The sequence below is a fragment of the Vicia villosa genome, linkage group LG1 (genome assembly GCF_029867415.1).
Source record: "Vicia villosa cultivar HV-30 ecotype Madison, WI linkage group LG1, Vvil1.0, whole genome shotgun sequence".
In the NCBI taxonomy this organism is placed as follows: domain Eukaryota; kingdom Viridiplantae; phylum Streptophyta; class Magnoliopsida; order Fabales; family Fabaceae; genus Vicia; species Vicia villosa.
In genome coordinates, this window is record NC_081180.1 from 78,755,190 (window position 1) to 78,780,110 (window position 24,921).

Below are 24,921 nucleotides of genomic sequence, written 5' to 3' on the forward strand. Positions count from 1 at the left end.
AATGTGACAGAAAATAAATAGAATAAGGAAAAGAATCACACACATAATTTATATTGATTCACCTTGTTATTTAGAGGTTAATCTAGTCCTCACACACTTGAGAGTTTTCTATTATAATCACACTTGATTATAGACAACCATTAAAAAAAATCAAACTTAGATATCTGTGCATTGCATTAGAGGACTTCATTTTTTCAAACTACAGGGACTTCTTTGCCTTAAATATATAAGGACATCATTGCCTCACACTAGAGGACTTGATTTCTGCACACTAAACGATTTGGGAAATTATGAAAAAAGTGTGTTTACAACTCACAAAAAGTGGTAAATTCAATATAACTTGCTTGGTATGTTGTAATTGCAGTCATGGTTCCTTTCATACCTGCATGGTTGGTATGTTGCTAGTGTAAAATTTTCCACCGTTGTTATTAAATTTTCATCTTCATTGAACTCATGTAATTTTACAAAATCATGATTACCTTAATATCAATCAATTTAATTTTAATTCCAACAACAAAAATTGTAATTCATTATGATTTTGCCAAATTAACTCAGAATCAAATAGACTTAAACATCAATTACAGACAATTTATACTAATTAAAAAAAAAACTAGCATACAGCCAAAAAAAAAAAGAATGTAGTCGTAGGGGATTTTTCTGGTGTGATTGAGCGCAAAACTAAACTCCATGGTCTGATTATTTATCAACGGTGGTGGTACACATAAGATACGTTTCAGTTACAAGGAAGAAACAAAATTGAATTCCCCAAAAACCCCATCAAGAATGCACAACTGTTTCAAAATTACAAGGGGTGATTATGGAAACTTCTTTAGCTGCCTCGAAAGTCACACAAACTCCGAAAGAAAATTCAGTTAGAAAATTTGTTGAATCATTTTCCCTCGCAACAAACACACCCTCTCCCTCTGCATTGCCACTATATAATCCCTTTCATCAACCTCTCTCTCTTCCAAGTTCTAACCGTTTTTCTCTTTCTACAATTCTCTCTCTCTGGAGAACTTCAACTCACCTTGTGAAGTTGAAGCTTCTCTTCGTTTCTCATCCTTTCTTCAACGATCGAGTTTCTTCTTAGGTAAATGCTTTCTCCTAATTCATCTTCGAATACTCTCGTTCAGTTGTTAGCGTTTTCGTTTTCGTTTTCAGTTATACACTTTCTTGAATCGAAACTGTTTCTTGAATTTACAATTTATTGATCTGAAAATGAGAAGAACGTTAACTAATGCGTAAATAATTCTGAATTTCTGATAATCGATCGTCACGTTTCTGAATCCTTTTCTTCTTTTACAGCATTTCTTCACCGATCAAAATGTATAACAAGGAGGTCTGTTCTCCCTTATCTCAAAGCAGATTCGGCGTCGGCATCAACACCGCCGGCCACATGCAGTTGGACGCCGGCGCGTTCGCTTCGTTGTACTCCGCTCTGACTAACAGTAGTGAGAATCTTCCGTCACTCTCCGGGAACTACAACAACGGCGGCGGCGTTTCACTTTATCCGTACTCTGACTCTGAAACTGAGTACGACTCGTTCGTGATACAGAAGCATCAGGATATGGTGAATCGTCACAGTATGTGTCTCAGTCGCCTCATGGAAGCTTCCAATGAGGTTAAAGCTCTGCAGCAAGAGAACGAAGAGCTCCGTGCCTTGAGCAAAGAGTTGCAGAAGAATCTGAACCTCCTAGTTCAGGCTTCTTTGGAGAACCGATTTGGCCGTGGCGGATCCTCCGTTCCGACACTATCAATTCCGTTTGATGTATTGCACAGTGCCCGTGGCTTGAATCTTGGAGATGGAAAAGAAAACTGTGCTGGTTACAATAATAATAACATCAATAATAATAATAAAGAGCTGCAGGAAGATTCGGATGAGAGTTCAGAGAGTGTGATAGACGATAACGATGTTGATGATGAAGCGGAACGGTTCTCGCTGCCGAAGAGCATATCTGTGAGATCCAAGGGCTACGTGAAGATGGCTCAGCCTCCAGCCGTCGTAACTAACAATAATGCTTGTCGTAGCACCAAGGGCGCTACCCGCTCTCGTGCGTCTTCTACTCAACCAGATCAAGCTGTAAGCACACGCACGTCATGATTGCTTTTATTTATTTATTATTATAATTATAGTAATTATTAATTACTATTATTATTTTTTTGCTGCTATTGTTATTTCATTTAGGCGTAATGTAATTTGTGATTATTTGTTTTTTTGGCTATGTACCGAACTTGACCTGCTCGCTAGTAGCTTAATTACTTTCCTTCCGAATGAAGTAAAAACTTGCTTGTGTGTGTCATTACCTGTTAGCTGCAACCAAGTTAGTTAGTAGTGTCACAGGACCACATTAGATTTATTTGCTATGAGGAAAAATGGATGAGTTAATTAAACTTTGAAGCCTTTTTGTGACATTTTTTATTTGTGTGCTGTGCCAATGTGCTCTGTGCTTGGTATCATGCTCATGCTCCAGAGTTAAGTTAAGACTAGCTAGATTATGAAAATATACTTAGGAGGTGATTTATATTTCCTACATCTTCAAATTCTTAAAATATTTATGATAGAAACTGTGCTGCTTGGTAGTGATTTGTATTTCCAACTTCTTTGCAGCTATAATCAATTGATTTTGCCAAGTGTAGAAGTAGTTAAATTAATGGTTAGACTTGGCCAAGAGTAAAAGTGGTTAAATTAATGGTTAGAGTGATTTTAAATGTAACAAAGTAATGCAGGGGTGTAACATATGTGACTCATTTTTCTTCATTTAGTTGTTTGGGTTTGTACTCATTGTTTAACTATTTGCAATGTTTTGATTATTGCTGAAATGTTGTGTGTTGCTATGGTGCAGCAAAAGGTATATGTGCAAGGAGGGCAGAAAGAGGAAGAACCTCTTGAGATGACTGTGTATAATCAGGGGATGTTAAAGACTGAGCTGTGTAACAAATGGCAGGAAACAGGCACATGCCCTTATACTGACCATTGTCAATTCGCTCATGGTATTGAGGAGCTTCGCCCGGTGATCCGCCACCCACGCTACAAAACTGAGGTCTGTAGGATGGTTTTTGCTGGGGTTGTCTGCCCGTATGGACATAGATGCCATTTCCGTCATGCACTTACTGAGGAAGAGAAAGCTATCTCACAATCTATGCCCAAATCAGTGAAGCTGGAAAGATAAATAGTCTTATGGAGTTGTTTGACTCAAAACACATACGACAGTATATAGTAATATTCTTGATTGTTCAAATTGAAGTCTAGAGCATGATTCTTGTGGAGAATGTGGTCATTCATCGGGTCTTTCTTTTTTCTCCCCCATATGTTTGGCATTTCGATTTAGTTTTTGAACTCTGCATACATACGTCTATATTGGTCCTAATACAGCGAACTTAAGGGAAAGTACTTTTTGAAATAATACTCTTTTTTGGTTGTTTTGTATAAATACATCATTCGATAGTTTGCAAATTAAGCAATTTCTGCTTGTGCTTGTGGTCTATTTTCCTATGCTTTATTTTCCCAATTAAGCAGTTTCTTGTGGTCTATTTTTCTATGTTCTATACCTTTTCCTTTAAGATATATATTTATATATCTATACATGGTTTATCAAGAAACTTTTTTATTTTATTTTCAGCTAAAGGTTTATGAAATAACAAGGTTGGATGCGTCCTCTTTCAGAATAGTGTTTTTAGTTTTTAGCTTAAACCTCCTCAAGCTAAGTAACCTCGAGTTCTAGTGATAGTGTTTGTTTTAATAAGCAACCCGTTGTATTAATGAAGAGAGCTACTCAATCCAACTAATACAAGAGAATCAAAAAGAAAGTCAAGAACAAAAAACTACAAAGAGAGAAAAACAAACAACAATTAGACAATGCAATTTAGACATAAACCTGGTCCAATTGTCTATCCTTCCAAAAATGAAGATGGGATCTTTGCAAATTAACTTTGTACCACTCCCTCGTTAGCATCTTAATTCTTCTAACTAAATCCCATTGTGTCAGTAAGCAAACTTCAAAAATTATACTATTCCTGCATAACCAAACTGTCCAACAAACTGTAGCCCAAAAAAAAATCAAAATTCTTAACATAAAATTTTGTTATAGTCATTTGACAAAACCTATGGAAATGCTTCGGGATACGTGGTTTCTGCAATAAAACCGATAACTATCCAGGAACAAATTTGTTGTCAAACCAAAACAGACTTCGGACAAGCAAGGAACAAATGAGCTTCATCCTCTTCGCTACTCAAACACAACGAACACACAACATTCTGATATCCTTCGATAATTCCAAATCTAGCCAAATGAATTATGGTTGGAAGACACAATTAAATAAGCCTCCAACAAAACACCTGAATCGAATTGAACTCGGAATTTTGGAATTCTGAACATATCTAAGAGCTCTTAGACTCAGATCATCTAACCTTGCTTCATCCTCTAAGGGTGATAGGCTAGTATATAGCCTATTCACAGTGAAACCACCCTTGCCTCTCCACCAAATAGACTTGATCTCCACTTAAGAAAAAGATTTCACTTTGTCATCATCAAAACCAAACACGTCAACTGATCTTTACAACCATTATATCTGCAAGAAAGTATATCCACATTCTCCACCTTTTTGAAGATGATAACACATCTTTTAGAAAGTTGGAAAAAAAAAAAAGAAACAAAGATAAATGATTGGAGTTGTTAAACTCTCCTAATAAATATAAAAATATACCCTACCTATATCTAACTAAGTTTATGAATCTATTTTTTTTTTTGAAAATCAATAAGATCCATAAATATTTGGCTTAGAAAATATTTATTTGAAAATAATTTCGAAACAAGCTTTCTAATCAATTACACCTCGAGCATAATCTATTAGATCTTCAAAATATTAAGATTTTGTGCGTTCCTCCTTAATGATTTGATTTGCTTAATTTTTGGAGGAGATGCAATCGTGAGCTCGTCATATTTCACTTATGAAGACCGAAGATTTTAGGTGAAAATAGATTATAATCGATTATCTCTTTGAACTAATCAATTATCTCAAGTCTTCCTTGGCCAATTTAGGCCTTGGAAAACTTGAGTTTAGGGTCAATTGCTTTTGGCACCCATTTTCTTCAACATTGCATCCTTTGGCTAGATATTTCACTTGGAATCTTACTAAAGACACGTTGAACTCAAACCAAAAATATTCTAGTGATAAAACAATATCGACTAAGCTTATTAAAGACTACTTTCTAGAGAATTTTATCAGAGCTTTTTTATTCAATTTCTACCAAGTGTTTTACCTCCAAAATATCAAGGTATCTCGAGAAAACTCCCCGCCATGAGGGAATGACAAACCACCGTTGAAATTTCATCTCTACGTATCGCTTGATACAAGAGTTGGCTAAAACATCCAAATGAGTGACATGATCATCAAAGATTCTCATACTCTATAAACATTAGGACCATCACAACTAACAAGCACCGCCATCAATGTCAACAAACAGCTTGGTCAATCACGACTATTGAGCACCATTATCAATGCCAACAAACAACTTGGTCAATGACAACATCAATGTCAAAAAATAGCTTGGTCAATCACGACTGTTGAGCACCATCATTATGGCAAATAAAACTTTGATCAATCTTTATATGCTTTGCACGACTTTATCAAATTTACATTAAGCTCTTTCAAAACTGTAAAGTAATCCTACAAAACAGATTAAGTTTTCACCTTATGTACCCAAATCTTTTTGGTCCCTGACGTGTTAGTGGTTCTAAAAGGTATATGATTATTTTCTTTATACCATCTTAAATCATTTATCTTGGCATAATAATAATGCCCTGGATGGCTGATCAGAAAATTAGCAAGTGTACTATTTTTCATCAATGTAGTTTTAAAAAGAGGTTTATACCCAGTATCGAACTCGCGGACTGCGTAGGAAATATAAGTTTCACAATTATTCAATTGAACAAAAGATCATGGGATTTGTTTGTTTGTAGAGAATTTATATTAATTATAACTAATAAAAGCAAAAGTAAAATAATCGTTCTTGACAATATGAGAAAGCATGCTAGGTTAGGTGTTTAAATTGCCGCGCAATGAACTTTATTCCCCAATTTATGAAATACAGTTATAATGAACTACTACCGAATCTCAAGAGTTGTTTTCCTTAATTCCTTAACGGAAAACCTTTGGTGTTTATCTTTAATCCTAATTCCTTAGCTATTAACGATAACAACAAGTGCTATAATAATGAATATCAAGAATTAAACGGTTACTACGGTGAAATCCTCATTCCTAAGCAATTTTTACCGAAGTATTATTGTGCAAAATGCGTTGAGTGGTTTGTCCGACCTAAACCTCAACCGTAAATCCAAAAACTATTTGTCCGATAGATAAGGCATTAAAAACTTTGCACAATGAAGATAAATTCATTAAAACTTGAATAACATAAATTGAGAGAAAATTAGTTCATAACAATGGCAATTCAGGGACACCCCCCTAGCATTGGGGGGTTTAGCTACTCATAGTAATATTCAAAGAATTATAAAGAAAGATGATGAACATTACAAAAATTAGGGAATACTTTGATCTTCAATTGCGATTGCCGTTGAAAATCTCCGTTCTCCGAAACCCTTGATAGCTTCTCTTCTTCACCGTAAAATTCTTCAATATGATCCAAGATCCTCTCCAAACTCCAAAACTAGGACTAAGTAGTGTTAGGTTACATTCCATTCATGCAAAAAGTCGAAAACGCCCTTAATGAGACTTGGACTAATGAAACAGCTTAAAAATTCAATTTCTGGCCGCAACAGCTGACACGGCCGTGTCAAACGACACTGGCGCCCGTGTCAGCCACTGTTTTCTCTTTAAAAAACTCAGTTTTCATCTAACAGCTGACACGGCCGTGTCAAATGACACTGGCGCCCGTGTCAGCTCCCAGCAGCATTTTCTTCCTTTTTCAGCTGACATGGGTGTGTCAAACGACACTGGCGCCCGCGTCAGCTTCTTTCCTTGCAATTTTGGCTTTGTTTTCTTCTGTTCTCGTCCCATTTTTTGGCGATTCTTCCTTACACCTGAAATAACCAATAACTACCAGCAAAGTGATCAAAAGCAACTATTCTACTAAAATTTATCAAAAACAATTAGATTAGCAAAACATGAAAGAACTACTAAAAACAAAGAACAAAACGTTCACAGTGTTACCGAAATGACCGATTTTTACCAAATAAATCGCGGAGTATAAGAGAAATTGGTGACCGATCAATGGCCGAGCTTATTGCACAACTTGCACTTAAAAACAGGGCGATCAAATTTCTTCCTATTATGAGATGTGTTATTATATGATCTATTGGTTAAAAACCTAAGACATTTTTACTAAAGGAAGCCCAAATGCATGAAATCGTTGCTTGTCCTCAAGCATGCCTGAGACATCAAACAAAGGTCACCCCTAAATTTATGCTTCCACAATACAACCGTGCTTTTCACAACTCGACTTCCACCCTTCCGGTCAATCGTGCTAGCTTTCGCTCCCCGAATTTTCCGCTCCACTTTCACGTTAAAATTCTCCTTCACCTGTAAGCTTTTTCACACTTCTCACCAAGTCTCTCATGGTTAAAAACAATTCACTCATAAGTCACAATATGCAATATCAACTTTTAAATTAGAACAAATTCTACTTTCATACACAAACACTTTGCACACACTTTTTGAGGTCTTTGGGTTGTAACGGGGCTTAGGACAGGTAGGATAAACAAGGAAACGGATACACAAAGGTTTAGGGGGCTCGGCAATCATGGTGTCTTTCTTGTCATTGTGCTTATTTTAATACAATGGGGTGTAGCATTGACTTTTTAACTTCACTCAATTATTCGAGTGTTTCGAATGTAACCAAGTCATTTAACCGGGACAAGTGTGTTTTATGAGCTCTATATTTTTTTTTCTTCGGAGCATTCAAGAGTCTCCACATATATTTCTTCTTCTCTTTTTTTTTTCACACTTGCCCTTTTCGCAAAAGGTTCACCACCCCAAACTTAGAATTTTTGCACAATTTCTACATCCACAACGTTTATGCCGAGCACGGGTAAGAGGGAATATTTTTTTCTTTTTGGCCAAGGGGTAATATATGCGGTTAACAAAAAAAAAACAAACAAGGGATACAGGCTAGAAAGGGTTTGCAATGGATAAACATAATTAAGGGACGGCTAGAAAGGCTCAAGGGGAAACAACAAAAAACGTGCCTCAGTGTGTGTTATCATGTAGTGTCATATGAGTAGAACTTACGCAAATTCAAAGTGATAAAGTCATACCTGACTACTCTCTCATGATGATAAATTTCTGGCTTTTTATGATCTCACCATGTTGGGCATAGCTTACAGGGTCCAGAGTACTTATTGTGTAATGTCGCTTCTTTTCCGGTTCGTATGTACTAGCTTTCAATCTCAGTCAGGTGTCATCAAGCTGCGTCCAACTACTTCTTTCGGTTGTATCAACTTTCAGGGATGCCTTTCGGTGCAAGATTGGGTTGTCTCGTTCATCCTTTCCTTACTACTCCATCAATCATCCAATAAAGCACATCAATCTATAACACTGGAAGGTCAACTTTAAACAGACAAACAAAAACGAAAATGGAAAACAACTAAAAGCAAATGAAAAGAACCCCTCCCACACTTGAACTAAACATTGTCCTCAATGTTTTAGAACCAGCCTTGGAGAGGTTGCTTACAGAGGTATTGCATTCCAATGATAACTTCCTAGCTTCCACTAGAGATGCTCTCTTTTATTTCCTGAAAATAAAACAAACAAACAAAGAAATTAATTATTAAAACTGTGGGTTTCCTCCCACGAAGCGCTTCGTTTAACGTCGCATGGCTCGACGGTCCATTCCCTTCTATTATGGGGGATACTTCCTCTTCCACACCATGTTGCTTGTCCTTTCCGCAACCCAGAACTCATCTAGATTTAAAGGATGGACCACTTTTTGCCTCAAGTCACTTTCAACTTCCATCTCCTTGTCTTGATGTTCCCTTTTCTTTCTTTCCTTGATTTCTTTATTGGACTTTGGAGTTTTTATATGAGATGTTGCCACCTGAGAGATTATGCTTGAGACCCTTTTTGGGGTTGGTTCCGACCTTTTGCTTTTGCCTACTATGTGGATCATTCCAACTGAAGATTGATTATCTCCACTTTCACCTTGCTTCTTGGTGTCTAACACTTTCAGAGTTATTTCTTCATCAAAAGATTTCAAAGTCAGAGTACCTTTTTCAATATCGAAATTGCACCGACTAGTGCGCAAGAAAGGTCGACCTAGAATAATAGGGGTCTCTTCATCTTCAGGGATATCCATTATTTCAAAATCAACTGGAAAAACAAATTTGTCAATTTCTACCAATACATCTTCTGCCACCTGTAATACCCTAAAATTTGCCCGATCAAATCTACGCCTCAAGGATTAGAATTAAGAGCCATGGGGTTTGACATTCCTATTGTCAAACCCGCCCTCTTATAAAATATCCTGAGAACATAATGGGGTGCGATTAACAGGTGTTTTGGGATCCAAACCTGGGGTCCAAATTATTACAAGGTTTCGTCATTTGTTAATATTATTTTTCTTTTACTAACATTTACATTTTTATTAGTAATTTTTTTATTTCTAACTATTAGTATTTAATATTAGTAATTCTATTATTGATATTAATATTAATATTAGATGATATTATTATTATTAACTTTATTAATCTAATTATTTTAGTATTTTTATACATTATTAGGATTATTAGTGTTAGTGTTATTAAAATTATTATTACCAACTATTATTATTAGAATTAGTCTTAGGATTATTATTATTAGAATTATTTTTTTTAGTTTTTTATAGTTGGGTAATAAGCCCATTAGGTATGGAAATAACCTAAATTGACCAACATAAATAGGAAGCTTCTTAACAAACCAAAGGGGGGATTGGCCGCAAAAAGGATCTGACTGAAGAACAACAACCGTAAAAAAAAAAGAAAAAAAGAAGAAAAGAAAAGTCTCCTCCAAAAAAAAAGAACGATGCGTTGAAGTTTGCCGCACCGGATATGCGAAGCATCGTCTCCTTCAGATTTCATCACCAATGGATCCGTGATTCTTCATCATCAGCATCTCGTCTTCAAACCACCTGCAGAACAACCGTACCGGGCAACGACGATAGTGACACAGGCTCTGATTCCACACATTTATACAATTAAAATCATATTTGAACATATATTCTGCATCAGGAAGAGGTTTAGAGTCTCTGTACACATTTAATTGAATTTTGGGTGCCATTTGAAGGATTTACCATTTTTATGGTTTATAAGCTTTGAATTAGGGAACCTTAATTAGAAGAAAAATTAGGAAAAACTAAGGGTGCCATCAGATTCGTAAGGCTGTTTGCAATCAATCTGGAATATTTTTATTCATTTTTTGTGAAGGATTTACAGGTTGGATGAAGGCATAGCTATGGCCATAGAGTGGAAAAAGCGTGGCTGAAACTTCTGAAAAAAAATAAAAAACTCACGAAGAAGACGCACTGTCTGTGCGCTTCCTCTTTTTAAATTTCAATTCATTCATCTGTTTTTATATATTATGAATTCAGGTCATTAGGCTGACACTAAACTGATTGCAGCGCGTGTGGTATTGGGGCAAAGCTCGGAATCAAAAGGACGTGGGTTCGATCCCAGCATCCCACATATATTTTTCTGATTTTCTTTGATAAAGCATGTTTCCAGATCCTGCGCGTAGCCTCTATGAACGCCCACTGTACGTCCTCACGTATCAGCCACAAGATCTCTTCTATTATTCAAATCTCTCAGCTTGCCCACACATAACAAAAACCAGGTTTCTCTATATGTTTATTTATTATTATATATTATAATGTTTAAATATTTAGATTAATTAATAATTAATTATATTTGATAAAGCATGTTTCCAGATCCTGCGCGTAGCCTCTATGAACGCCCACTGTACGTCCTCACGTATCAGCCACAAGATCTCTTCTATTATTCAAATCTCTCAGCTTGCCCACACATAACAAAAACCAGGTTTCTCTATATGTTTATTTATTATTATATATTATAATGTTTAAATATTTAGATTAATTAATAATTAATTATATTTGATTTATTTAGTTTATTTAAATTAGGATTAGATATTATAATTAAATTAGGATTAGGGTTATAATTAGGGGTTTAGGATTATTTATTCGATTATTCGATTTAATTGTTTTAATTATTATAAATCACAAAAAACCTAAAAGTTACAAATACATTAGGGTTTGCCCGATCCCATTGCCCATTTGGCGAAACACTAACTTTCGATTAATTCTCTCCTCGACCCGACTAAAGCTATTAGTCGCATTAGACGAGAGATAAAAATAGCATTAACCATCAATTAATTCTCTCCTCGACCCGACTAAAGCTATTAGTCGCAGTAGATGAGAGATAAAAATAATAATAAAAAACATCAATTCTAACCTCCCCTTTAACGGATAAATGGCGGATGAATATCTATTTCATCCCGCCTTCGAATTAGTCGACTCTCTATGTCGTACTGATCAAATATTTGAATAAAGCAATAAAAATACATAAATTCAAAACACATTTAATTTGCTGCCCGCGACGATCAATCTATCGATCTGAGTAACCAGCAATGCCCATTAATCTGTTAGCTATACTGATCAAACCTATTGATCACCGCATCTAACAGTGCCATATTAAAGCAGGGTTGTACGCCCAAAACCACATCTAAAACACTAAACCACGATACTACGGATTTACATCCTTTCAAACATTGCGATGTTCATAACTACGATAAGGTAATTCAAAATACCTTCGAACTTCGCATTTCAAAACAACTTCAAACACATTCATATCAAATTCTAAGGCGTACAACCTTGTGCCCGAACTACGTTGACTCTGATTCTCCATAAGGAGATACGTAGGCACTTGGTAACAAGGCGAGTCTCCCCCTCCCTAAAATCTCAATTTTCCCCTATTCAATTCCTTAGCTATTGACCTATAATTTTAGCCATAAAACTTGACCCTTAGATTCAAAGCCAATAGGAAAGGGTTGAGGGTGCCTAACACCTTCCCTCGACCTGATTATAATAACTTACCCTGAATCTCATATCTGCGTAGGGTTTCCTATTCGCCCTTCAGAATAGGTGGCGACTCTAAAAGCTTCAATTTTTAGGGCAGGTTGCTACAGCTGGCGACTCTGCTGGGGACAGTGATAACAAAACTGTAAATTATGATGCTCCTAGGTTTTGGTAGGGTTTAGGTTTTTGGCAAACTTTTAGGTTTTTGGCGAAATTTTTAGGGTTTGGCTAATTCGCCATTTTAGGGCTTATGGTTTATTGTAAATATTTAAATTTTATTTATTTATTTACTTGCAATTTCAATTATTTACAACAATTACATTTATTTACAGTAATTTAATTAAATATTTATTTACGTGAATATTTGTTATTTTACTGCACTTTTTGGGTTATATATAAATTGCGTTAAACCTAAGCGTGGGAATTATAATAATGACCAGAGGGGAATTACATCGCCTACGAGTCTTATTATAATTCCACTCAGAGTGGGTTGAATATCCGGAAAGGTCTGATACGAGGCTCGACCTTGCTGAGGGCTGGACTTGGTATTTGGCTGATCTCTCTGGGAACCTACCCCTAAAACTCGAACCTCATGGATAAATGAGTTGTTCTAAAATCCAAAGAGAAAAAAAGTCTCGGCGGCTACGAACGACCCCATGAGACCTTCTAGAACATACCAATGGGAAGGGTAGGCACCCTAAGCCGTTACGTCGGACCTATGAACCTAGGGCTTATGTGCTTACGTGCTTATTATATATGCAATTTATATATTGCGGATGCTTTGCATTTTAATTTTTGCAGGTACTCCTACGCGTTCCCTGGCCTGCAGGGACCACAATTCTAAGACCATGTCCTTGCTACGAAGGACATCTACATTTATGCACGTTAATTGGCCTCCCGATGGCCATGAGACTTAGTGACTGTCATGAACAGTCACTCCGCGCCCGCATCTACGCACCCCCTAACCTGTGGGGAGTTTCCTTTTATATCCTTGCATTTTACAGCTACGTGTCCTTCCCACAAAGGACATCTTCGTTTACGCACGTCGATTGGCCTCTCGATGGCCATGCGATCCAATGACTGCTTTGAACAGTCACCATGTGCTTACCTCTGCGAGTTCCCTAGCCTGTAGGGATTATATTTCTAAAAAAAACATCCTTCATACGAAGGACATCTTTGTTAGCATACGTCAATTGGCCTCTCGATGGCTATACGATTCGGTGACTATCTTGAACGGTCACCCAGTGCTTATAACTATGTATTCCCTAGCCTATAGGGTTTATATTTCTAAAATAACGTCCCTCATACGAAGGACAACTTCATTAACATGCGTTCGATTGGCCTCTCGATGGCTATGAGATCTAGTGACTGTCCTGAACGGTCACTCCATGCTTGTTTCCGCGTACCCTCTAACTTGTAGGGTTTGGATTTCCATCTATACATCTTTCATCCCTAGCCTGTAGGGATTTCATTTCATCCAATAATCGTCCTTAGATAGGTTGTGTTCCGCATAGAGAAACCTTCCCACCAAGGACAACTTCATTAGTACACGTCGATTGGCCTCTCGATGGCCATGAGATTTGGTGACTGTCATGAACGGTCACCAGCCGCTACCTTCCGCATACTCCCTAATTTAAGGGATTTCCATTGGCGTGTCATAACATCTATCTCGCAAGAATTTCAATAGGGTCTAATGTCGCCTCTAAGGCTATCCCTAGGATTACACGTCACACGTCTGCATTGCATACACAGAGTTACAATACAAGGAGTCTCTCTCATACGCATGCATTTGCATTTCTATCTTCGCCCGCATCCAAACTTTCGCGTGCTAGCAGATTTCCCGAAAATCCCGAAGAAAGAAAAGGGATCGTAGACTATGGAGAAAGGAGGATAAATTATTGAGAATGATCTTAGTCTTACTAAGAAAAAGAGGATGTCTTTCACCATGTCAGCCACATGTCCATGCCTTGTCATAACAGGATTATAAATACAATAAAGGTTTTCATCGAGCAAGGATTAGTTCAACAAAGAGTTCCCTCATAGATACACTCAAGATGTATCTAGTCATAAAGGGGTTCATCTTAGAACATATCAAACTTTCAAGGACACTCTACGATAACCTGGGGGCAAGGATTAGTCCAACCGGGGCAAAATCCTAAATGTAGATGCACATTTATGATGGAGGGAAGGCGACCTGTGTTAACTCCACACCAAGGGGCAAAAGGGTCATAGGCGTTCTCTCTATCAATCTACAAACTTCGGAGGTTGCAAATGGTGTGATACTATCCTAAAAAAAAGAGCAAAAGAGGTTCAGTCAAAGGAAACTCGTGAAGTTCCGATACGACGAAAACCCACCGCTAACGATTTATTCCCGACAAGTTTGACATGTCCAAGGAGAATTCGAGATTACCCTCACTTCTACAAGTTCATTAACTAAGGAGTAAAACAAGGTCGATGGATCTACATAGGAGATTGTCCCTAAGATCAATGGGTGTTTATCATATCGAAATTTCAACCCCTACGATCGTTAAGTGTTACTCAAGATAATAGTTGTACCTTCGGATTAGCAATTCTAATGGGATGACCATGCAGGTTTTGGAATCAATTCATTCGCTCCTTTCGCTCACTACTACGACTTTCCAGTCGCACACTTCTATTTTCTATTTTCAAATTTAAGAGTATTAACAAATTTGAGGGAGAATGACGAATACAAATAACTTGGTCCAGCTAAACATATGCTTTCAAGGTAAGACCGAGCCGAGGATGTACAGGCATTGATTCAATTCCCAAACAGTGGAGATATAAGGATGTTAATCCCTCGTCACCCCATCGAGCCAGGAGTTGGAGTTTGTTTCTACTTTTTCAAATAAACCTTGATTTTAACCAGGGGCAGGGTAGATTTCAATTAATTCAATGGTGTATTTTGATTGTCAAGAGAATCAGTTAATCCAAGCAAGGGTTCAAGCATAAGGATCAAGCAAAGCAAAGGTTCGAGCACATCTTCTTCCTCGCATTCATCTAAGAATGAGGAAGTAATGGAGATAACATTTACAACAATCTTCTTCCTCATTACATCATTCAAGATCGAGGAAGTATCAAAGGCGAAGCTTGCAAATCAAAATCAACATAGCAGTCACAACATTCAATATCCAAGGATCAATCTCAAAAGGAGTATTCAAAAGAAAAAGGAGAAAAACGCCCGCTAAGTCAAAACGGAAAATTTCATAAAAGAAAACAAAAATGACTTAGGCAAAATTTAGGGCATCCCGATGGGTCAAACTCAAAAGGGTTGGTTCATGCAAAAATAAGGGGAAAACAAAGGAGAAATACAAAGGATAATCTTGTGACTGCTAAACCATCGAAGCTTCTCATAAACGCTTGGATCTTTACAACATTTTTCATCAGTGCTTGGATCTCTACTAGGGCTTCTGCTCAACATCAAAACCAAAGCGGTTCTCTTGCAAACAAAGCACATCCATTGGATTAAGCGAACTTTTAGGATTCGGAGAACATCAAGGAGAAAGGGGTGGGGTAAATAAACTTTGAGCCTTATATCCATTGTTTCTTAAAACTGTGAACCATGCCAAGTTATAACATTCAAAAGTCCTAATTGAGGCAAGGTTAACTATGAAAGCATATTACGCAGGATTTGTTATACTGACTCCTAAGTTTGTTAAAAAATATTTCTAAACCATTGTGCTTCTTCAAGCGTTCATTTCTAAATCATCCCGTCCTATTTCATAACGGACTTCGATTTTAAAACTTGCATACACATTGCATTGGAGTTACTTCTCAAAGGGTACAACGTCATCTACAAGTATACACTTAGCATCGAGGAGACCTCAAAATTGGTTTAATCAAAGGCGATCCTTTCTAATAAAGACCCTGGAGTCGGGGGGACCACATCTAGAGGGTTCTCCTAAACAGGGGCAAAATTTTCAAAAGATCACAGGGGCATGCAATCAAACATCCTATCGACTAGGGGCATTCTTCCTAGGGTTCAATCAACTCGGGGCACATCTCGAAGAAATCACAAACAGGGGCATGTCAGACATGGGAAGTATTCAAATTCAAAAGGATAGAACACTATGGATAACCCTCCATATCCTAGGGATCAAGGGCATACCCCTTCAATCCAAATGTCGAAGCCTATGACTAGGTTATTTCTCGGGGTACTTCCTTCATTGCTTGGAGATCATAAGCATCTTTTTCCACTGAACATTGTGGCATGGGACATCAAATCCATAAGGTGGAGAACCGCAAATGTTAAAGGTGGAGAACCTCAAAGGGAAAGGCGTTTTCGCACTTTACAATATCCGACAAATATTTCTTCTAACTACGATCTTCAAAGTTCAAACAAAACAGGTATTGGGAAATCGCGCTAGCATCACACCCTACCTTATCCAACAACCTCACAACATTTCGCATACGCTTTGGTTATCAACAACATATCATTCGAGTACCATGCAAGTACATATAACTCATGCATTACATACAATGGCTGTTACATTACACCACAGCTTTTTAGGTAGTCTTCTTTAAGACAAATCCTATGATCATTTCCGATAACCTTTTTAGGTAGTCTTCTTTAAGACATTCTTTCCTAAGAACCTCTTCAGGTAGTCTTCTTTAAGACATTCCAAGAACCCTTTTTAGGCAGTCTTCTTTAAGACATTCTCTTTCTACAGGTAGTCTTCTTTAAGATATTCTATGAACCTTCCTAAGTAGTCTTTTCTAAAGACATCCATTATCCTTTCCAAGAACCTTTTTAGGTAGTCTTTTAAGACATTTCTTCCAACCTTTTCAGGTAGTCTTATAGAAGACATTATTTCGTTCCACTCGTTACATCAATCAACATATGCATAAGCATAAGCATTATCCCATGCATCGAAACATCCAATTTAAAACTCTGGTGCTAAGCTACATTGTCCACCTGCTTCCCGGTAACCTTACCGATGATAGCAACCCTGCTGAACATTTCATAAAACATATACATACGCATTAGCATATACATATCATCTAACGTAGTCACATACTGCATATCACAGAGGTCCAATTTTCATGTACAAGTCCAATTCCTACCTCCAATCCTATTTCAATTCCTATTCCAATTCCTATTCCGAACTGATTCCCCATCCTATTCCCAACTCCCATCTTTCGAATCCTATTTCAAATCCTATTTCTAAATCCTATTTCAATTCCTATTCCCAATTTCCAATTCCAAACCCCAGCTTTCAAATCCCATTTCAATTCCAATTTCAAATCCTATTCCAATTTCAATGACAATTTCAAACCAAATCGTAACCCTCGCGTTACGTCTTATCACGGCAGTGATAACGGCAATTTCAAACCAAATCGTAACCCTCGCGTTACGTCTTATCACGGCAGTGATAACGGCAATTTCAAACCAAATCGTAACCCTCGCGTTACGTCTTATCACGGCAGTGGTAACGGCAATTTCAAACCAAAAGCGTGACCCTCGCGTTACGTCTTATCACGGCAGTGATAACGGCAATTTCCAACCAAATCGTAACCCTCGCGTTACGTCTTATCACGGCAGTGATAACGGCAATTTCAAACAAAAATCGTGACCCTCGCGTTACGTCTTATCACGGCAGTGGTAACGGCAATTTCAAACCAAAATCGTGACCCTCGCGTTACGTCTTATCACGGCAGTGATAACGGCAATTTCAAACCAAAATCGTGACCCTCGCGTTACGTCTTATCACGGCAGTGGTAACGGCAATTTCAAACCAAAATCGTGACCCTCGCGTTACGTCTTATCACGGCAGTGGTAACGGCAATTTCAAACCAAAATCGTGACCCTCGCGTTACGTCTTATCACGGCAGTGATAACGGCAATTTCCAACCAAATCGTAACCCTCGCGTTACGTCTTATCACGGCAGTGATAACGGCAGTTTCAATCCAAATCGTAGCCCTCGCGTTACGTCTTATCACGTTAGTCCCTTGGCAGTGATAATGGCACCTTCAATTTCAATTTTAAATCGTAACCTATCGCGTTACGTCTTATCATGTTAGTCCCTTGGCAGTGATAATGGCACCTCCAATTTCAATTTCAATCTAAATCGTGACCTTTGCGTTACGTCTTATCACGGCAGTGATATGGCACCGAGTTCTTTGGTACGTTAGTAACCAAGACTCATTTCAATTTCAATTTCAAATTCAACCCCAACCATGACTTATTGCGTTAGTCCCTGAGCAGCAGTAAGATTATGTCTTATCACGTTAGTCCCCTGGCAGTGATACAAAGCTACGTCTCTTTGCAAGTAGGGATTTATTTTCCCTGATCACAAGGTTTCTCGAACAGTTCTTCAAATTAGGTTTATCACGTTAGTCCCTCGGTAGTGATCTTCTTCAAAAACTTCACCCAACAATCAAAGGTGTTATCTTTCTTTTCAGAGCTACTAACATACTTCAACTAACGTAACTAAAAATCATGCATCATTCAATTGCACATCTCATTCATACATAATGCATATACAAACATCGCTCTCATTTATTTTGAGAAGCTTGCTGCCTCATACATCGCATGCACCATACCATTGCATAAAATTCAGGTTGCCTTTTTAGGCCGTACTCCAGTCAAAACACGTGGTGCACTCCAAAAGGCATCATGTGTCACAAAAAAGGAATGGTATTTACCTTGGGTGGCATCTGTAAGCCCATCTCCCACGGAATTTCTTCCCGATACACGCAAATTTTAGGGCACTTCAGTGTTCAATCATCTTCTACCTTTAGATTACGATAAGCAGACGTGCCTATCTGACTCTTCAGGTTTAAGAAGATTGAACAGGGGCAGCTGTAATACCCTAAAATTTGCCCGATCAAATCTACGCCTCAAGGATTAGAATTAAGAGCCATGGGGTTTGACATTCCTATTGTCAAACCCGCCCTCTTATAAAATATCCTGAGAACATAATGGGGTGCGATTAACAGGTGTTTTGGGATCCAAACCTGGGGTCCAAATTATTACAAGGTTTCGTCATTTGTTAATATTATTTTTCTTTTACTAACATTTACATTTTTATTAGTAATTTTTTTATTTCTAACTATTAGTATTTAATATTAGTAATTCTATTATTGATATTAATATTAATATTAGATGATATTATTATTATTAACTTTATTAATCTAATTATTTTAGTATTTTTATACATTATTAGGATTATTAGTGTTAGTGTTATTAAAATTATTATTACCAACTATTATTATTAGAATTAGTCTTAGGATTATTATTATTAGAATTATTTTTTTTAGTTTTTTATAGTTGGGTAATAAGCCCATTAGGTATGGAAATAACCTAAATTGACCAACATAAATAGGAAGCTTCTTAACAAACCAAAGGGGGGATTGGCCGCAAAAAGGATCTGACTGAAGAACAACAACCGTAAAAAAAAAAGAAAAAAAGAAGAAAAGAAAAGTCTCCTCCAAAAAAAAAGAACGATGCGTTGAAGTTTGCCGCACCGGATATGCGAAGCATCGTCTCCTTCAGATTTCATCACCAATGGATCCGTGATTCTTCATCATCAGCATCTCGTCTTCAAACCACCTGCAGAACAACCGTACCGGGCAACGACGATAGTGACACAGGCTCTGATTCCACACATTTATACAATTAAAATCATATTTGAACATATATTCTGCATCAGGAAGAGGTTTAGAGTCTCTGTACACATTTAATTGAATTTTGGGTGCCATTTGAAGGATTTACCATTTTTATGGTTTATAAGCTTTGAATTAGGGAACCTTAATTAGAAGAAAAATTAGGAAAAACTAAGGGTGCCATCAGATTCGTAAGGCTGTTTGCAATCAATCTGGAATATTTTTATTCATTTTTTGTGAAGGATTTACAGGTTGGATGAAGGCATAGCTATGGCCATAGAGTGGAAAAAGCGTGGCTGAAACTTCTGAAAAAAAATAAAAAACTCACGAAGAAGACGCACTGTCTGTGCGCTTCCTCTTTTTAAATTTCAATTCATTCATCTGTTTTTATATATTATGAATTCAGGTCATTAGGCTGACACTAAACTGATTGCAGCGCGTGTGGTATTGGGGCAAAGCTCGGAATCAAAAGGACGTGGGTTCGATCCCAGCATCCCACATATATTTTTCTGATTTTCTTTGATAAAGCATGTTTCCAGATCCTGCGCGTAGCCTCTATGAACGCCCACTGTACGTCCTCACGTATCAGCCACAAGATCTCTTCTATTATTCAAATCTCTCAGCTTGCCCACACATAACAAAAACCAGGTTTCTCTATATGTTTATTTATTATTATATATTATAATGTTTAAATATTTAGATTAATTAATAATTAATTATATTTGATTTATTTAGTTTATTTAAATTAGGATTAGATATTATAATTAAATTAGGATTAGGGTTATAATTAGGGGTTTAGGATTATTTATTCGATTATTCGATTTAATTGTTTTAATTATTATAAATCACAAAAAACCTAAAAGTTACAAATACATTAGGGTTTGCCCGATCCCATTGCCCATTTGGCGAAACACTAACTTTCGATTAATTCTCTCCTCGACCCGACTAAAGCTATTAGTCGCATTAGACGAGAGATAAAAATAGCATTAACCATCAATTAATTCTCTCCTCGACCCGACTAAAGCTATTAGTCGCAGTAGATGAGAGATAAAAATAATAATAAAAAACATCAATTCTAACCTCCCCTTTAACGGATAAATGGCGGATGAATATCTATTTCATCCCGCCTTCGAATTAGTCGACTCTCTATGTCGTACTGATCAAATATTTGAATAAAGCAATAAAAATACATAAATTCAAAACACATTTAATTTGCTGCCCGCGACGATCAATCTATCGATCTGAGTAACCAGCAATGCCCATTAATCTGTTAGCTATACTGATCAAACCTATTGATCACCGCATCTAACAGTGCCATATTAAAGCAGGGTTGTACGCCCAAAACCACATCTAAAACACTAAACCACGATACTACGGATTTACATCCTTTCAAACATTGCGATGTTCATAACTACGATAAGGTAATTCAAAATACCTTCGAACTTCGCATTTCAAAACAACTTCAAACACATTCATATCAAATTCTAAGGCGTACAACCTTGTGCCCGAACTACGTTGACTCTGATTCTCCATAAGGAGATATGTAGGCACTTGGTAACAAGGCGAGTCTCCCCCTCCCTAAAATCTCAATTTTCCCCTATTCAATTCCTTAGCTATTAACCTATAATTTTAGCCATAAAACTTGACCCTTAGATTCAAAGCCAATAGGAAAGGGTTGAGGGTGCCTAACACCTTCCCTCGACCTGATTATAATAACTTACCCTGAATCTCATATCTGCGTAGGGTTTCCTATTCGCCCTTCAGAATAGGTGGCGACTCTAAAAGCTTCAATTTTTAGGGCAGGTTGCTACACCACCCCATATGACCTCTTCATGGTGTGATCTGCAAATTTCAACTCTGTTCCTCTTTCATTCACCTTTTCAATACCGAGCTTTTTGAAGATAGATAATGGCATTAAGCTCACACTAGCACCCGAATCAATTAGAACCTTCATGAAAGTTCTGTTTTTTATCGTGCACGGTATTGCAACTGATCCAGGATCTTTCTGCTTGATTGGTATTCTCTTCTCTGGTGAGATTGCACAACATTTCTCCTTCTTAACTACCCCTTCACCCCTTGTTGGTTTCTTTTTAGATATCACTTCCTTCATGAATTTCCTGTACATTGGCATCTTCTCGAGTGCATCAAAGAATGGAATATTGATCTCTAACTTTTTGAAGTATGTGGCAAACTTCTCCAAGTCTTTCTCTTTTTGGTCCTTCTTTGCTACTCGAGAAGGATACGGCAACTTAATCAATGGTGTCGGCTCTTTTTTCCTTCTCTCTTCAGTTGGCTTCACAGGTTGTATCACCTCCTCTGGCACTTTCTTATTTTCATGCACTTCAATATCTACTTCGATGATACCATCATACTCGATTTCATTTTTTTCTTCTGGTTTTGATCTCCTCTGACTTCTTGTTGAGATGACATTCACATTCTGATGCTCCCTTGGGTTTGTAACAGTTGCACTTGGTAAGGCACCTTGTGGTTGAGCATTGGCGAGTTGTTGTGCTATCTGACTCATCTGAACCTCAAGATTTTTGATGGATGCACCCGTGTTTCGAAAATTGCTCCTTGTTTCTTCTTGAAATTGGGAACTTTGAGCGGCCATCTTTTCAATGGCGATCTCCCAGTCTGCTTTTCTTGGTCCCTGTTGCTGAAATTGTTGTTGCGGTTGTTGATATGGTTGTTGCGGTGGCCGATATTGTTGTTGTTGTGGTACACTTTGGAATGGCACAACTCCTTGTTTAGGGACATTCCCTTGTTGATCTTTCCAGGAGAAATTCGGATGATTTTTCCATCCTGGATTGTAAGTGTTGGAGTAGGGATTGTTCTGCTTCAAAAAATTGATTTCCTCCACTTGTTGAGTTGTTGCCACACAATGCATGGCAAAATGAGGTCCTCCACATATCTCACAATTTACCGCTTGAATCGGCTGAGCTGGTTGAACCTGTGCTACAGTTTGCTTCTCGAGAGCCATTTGTTTTAGTCTTCGTTCAACTTCAGCCACAATTTGGTCTTCCATCTTAACAACTTGATTTGACAACTTCAAATCAATTAACCCTTCAGGCTGATTAACACTACGGTCATATAACTCCAAGTGTTCATTTGCCGCGATAGCATCAATGATCTTTTTTATCTCCGTGGCTGTTTTGAAATTTGTTGAACCACCAGCAGCTGTGTCAATAAGTTGCTTCGTCTTCAGCTTAAGACCATTCACAAAATTCTGCATTTGTTCAGTCACATCCATGTTATGAGTGGGACATGCAACCAACAATCGCTTGAATCTCTTATAAGCATCTCCGAGTGATTCTCCTTCCTTCTGTTTAAAATTTACTATGTCATATCTTTTGCGGATATACACAGAAGCAGAGAAATACTCATTTAAAAATGTTGTCTCCATTTGCTGCCAAGTGGTGATACTTCCAGCAGGTAAAGAGTAGAACCACTCTTCAGCATCATCTGACAAAGTGAACGGAAACATTACTAGTTTCTTTGCCTCTTCAGAATGCCCCTCTATTTTCAACGACGTAGTCATAGTGAGAAACCTTTGTAAGTGCTTGTTGGCATCTTCATTAATTCTTCCAGAGAAAGGTTTCTTCTCAAGTTGTCGTATTGTTGCCGGGTGCAACTGAAAGTGCGCAACATCGACCGGTTGATTGACAATAGTCATCCGGCCAGCTGGTGCATTTGCTCCACCATAATCACCTAACAATCTTTCTACGGGAGCTGCCATAGTTTCAGCCTCCGAATCCGAGTGCTCAGATTGAACAGAAAAAGTATCTTCGTTATCAGATTCCGAAGCTGTCAGATTTTCTTCTATCGCTTCCAGTCTCTCTTGCCTTGCTTTTCGAAGTCTAGCTCGCAACGATCGTTCTGGTTCTGCGTCAAAAAGAAATTCTGCTGAGGCCTTACCTCACATAAAAAGATTAGACAATTATTAATAGTGAGCAAATAAAACAACAGAAAATTAAAATTAAAATTTTAGTTGCAGAGCAACAAAAATTCCAATTGAATTATTATAAAACTTATATTTTGGCAGTCCCCGGCAACGGCGCCAAAAACTTGATCAGAAAATTAGCAAGTGTACTATTTTTCATCAATGTAGTTTTAAAAAGAGGTTTATACCCAGTATCGAACTCGCGGACTGCGTAGGAAATATAAGTTTCACAATTATTCAATTGAACAAAAGATCATGGGATTTGTTTGTTTGTAGAGAATTTATATTAATTATAACTAATAAAAGCAAAAGTAAAATAATCGTTCTTGACAATATGAGAAAGCATGCTAGGTTAGGTGTTTAAATTGCCGCGCAATGAACTTTATTCCCCAATTTATGAAATACAGTTATAATGAACTACTACCGAATCTCAAGAGTTGTTTTCCTTAATTCCTTAACGGAAAACCTTTGGTGTTTATCTTTAATCCTAATTCCTTAGCTATTAACGATAACAACAAGTGCTATAATAATGAATATCAAGAATTAAACGGTTACTACGGTGAAATCCTCATTCCTAAGCAATTTTTACCGAAGTATTATTGTGCAAAATGCGTTGAGTGGTTTGTCCGACCTAAACCTCAACCGTAAATCCAAAAACTATTTGTCCGATAGATAAGGCATTAAAAACTTTGCACAATGAAGATAAATTCATTAAAACTTGAATAACATAAATTGAGAGAAAATTAGTTCATAACAATGGCAATTCAGGGACACCCCCCTAGCATTGGGGGGTTTAGCTACTCATAGTAATATTCAAAGAATTATAAAGAAAGATGATGAACATTACAAAAATTAGGGAATACTTTGATCTTCAATTGCGATTGCCGTTGAAAATCTCCGTTCTCCGAAACCCTTGATAGCTTCTCTTCTTCACCGTAAAATTCTTCAATATGATCCAAGATCCTCTCCAAACTCCAAAACTAGGACTAAGTAGTGTTAGGTTACATTCCATTCATGCAAAAAGTCGAAAACGCCCTTAATGAGACTTGGACTAATGAAACAGCTTAAAAATTCAATTTCTGGCCGCAACAGCTGACACGGCCGTGTCAAACGACACTGGCGCCCGTGTCAGCCACTGTTTTCTCTTTAAAAAACTCAGTTTTCATCTAACAGCTGACACGGCCGTGTCAAATGACACTGGCGCCCGTGTCAGCTCCCAGCAGCATTTTCTTCCTTTTTCAGCTGACATGGGTGTGTCAAACGACACTGGCGCCCGCGTCA

General features: G+C 37.5%; 1 protein-coding gene across 1 annotated transcript; it reads left to right on the plus strand.

Moving 5' to 3' along the window:
- The first annotated feature begins 868 nt into the window (after positions 1-868).
- LOC131643139 (zinc finger CCCH domain-containing protein 15-like) lies at positions 869-3,477 on the plus strand. The gene is made up of 3 exons (XM_058913295.1): positions 869-1,090; positions 1,306-2,080; positions 2,844-3,477. Exons 2-3 carry the CDS (start codon positions 1,325-1,327, stop codon positions 3,168-3,170), a joined length of 1,083 nt encoding a protein of 360 aa, XP_058769278.1. The 5' UTR covers positions 869-1,090; positions 1,306-1,324; the 3' UTR covers positions 3,171-3,477.
- The last annotated feature ends 21,444 nt before the right edge of the window (positions 3,478-24,921 follow it).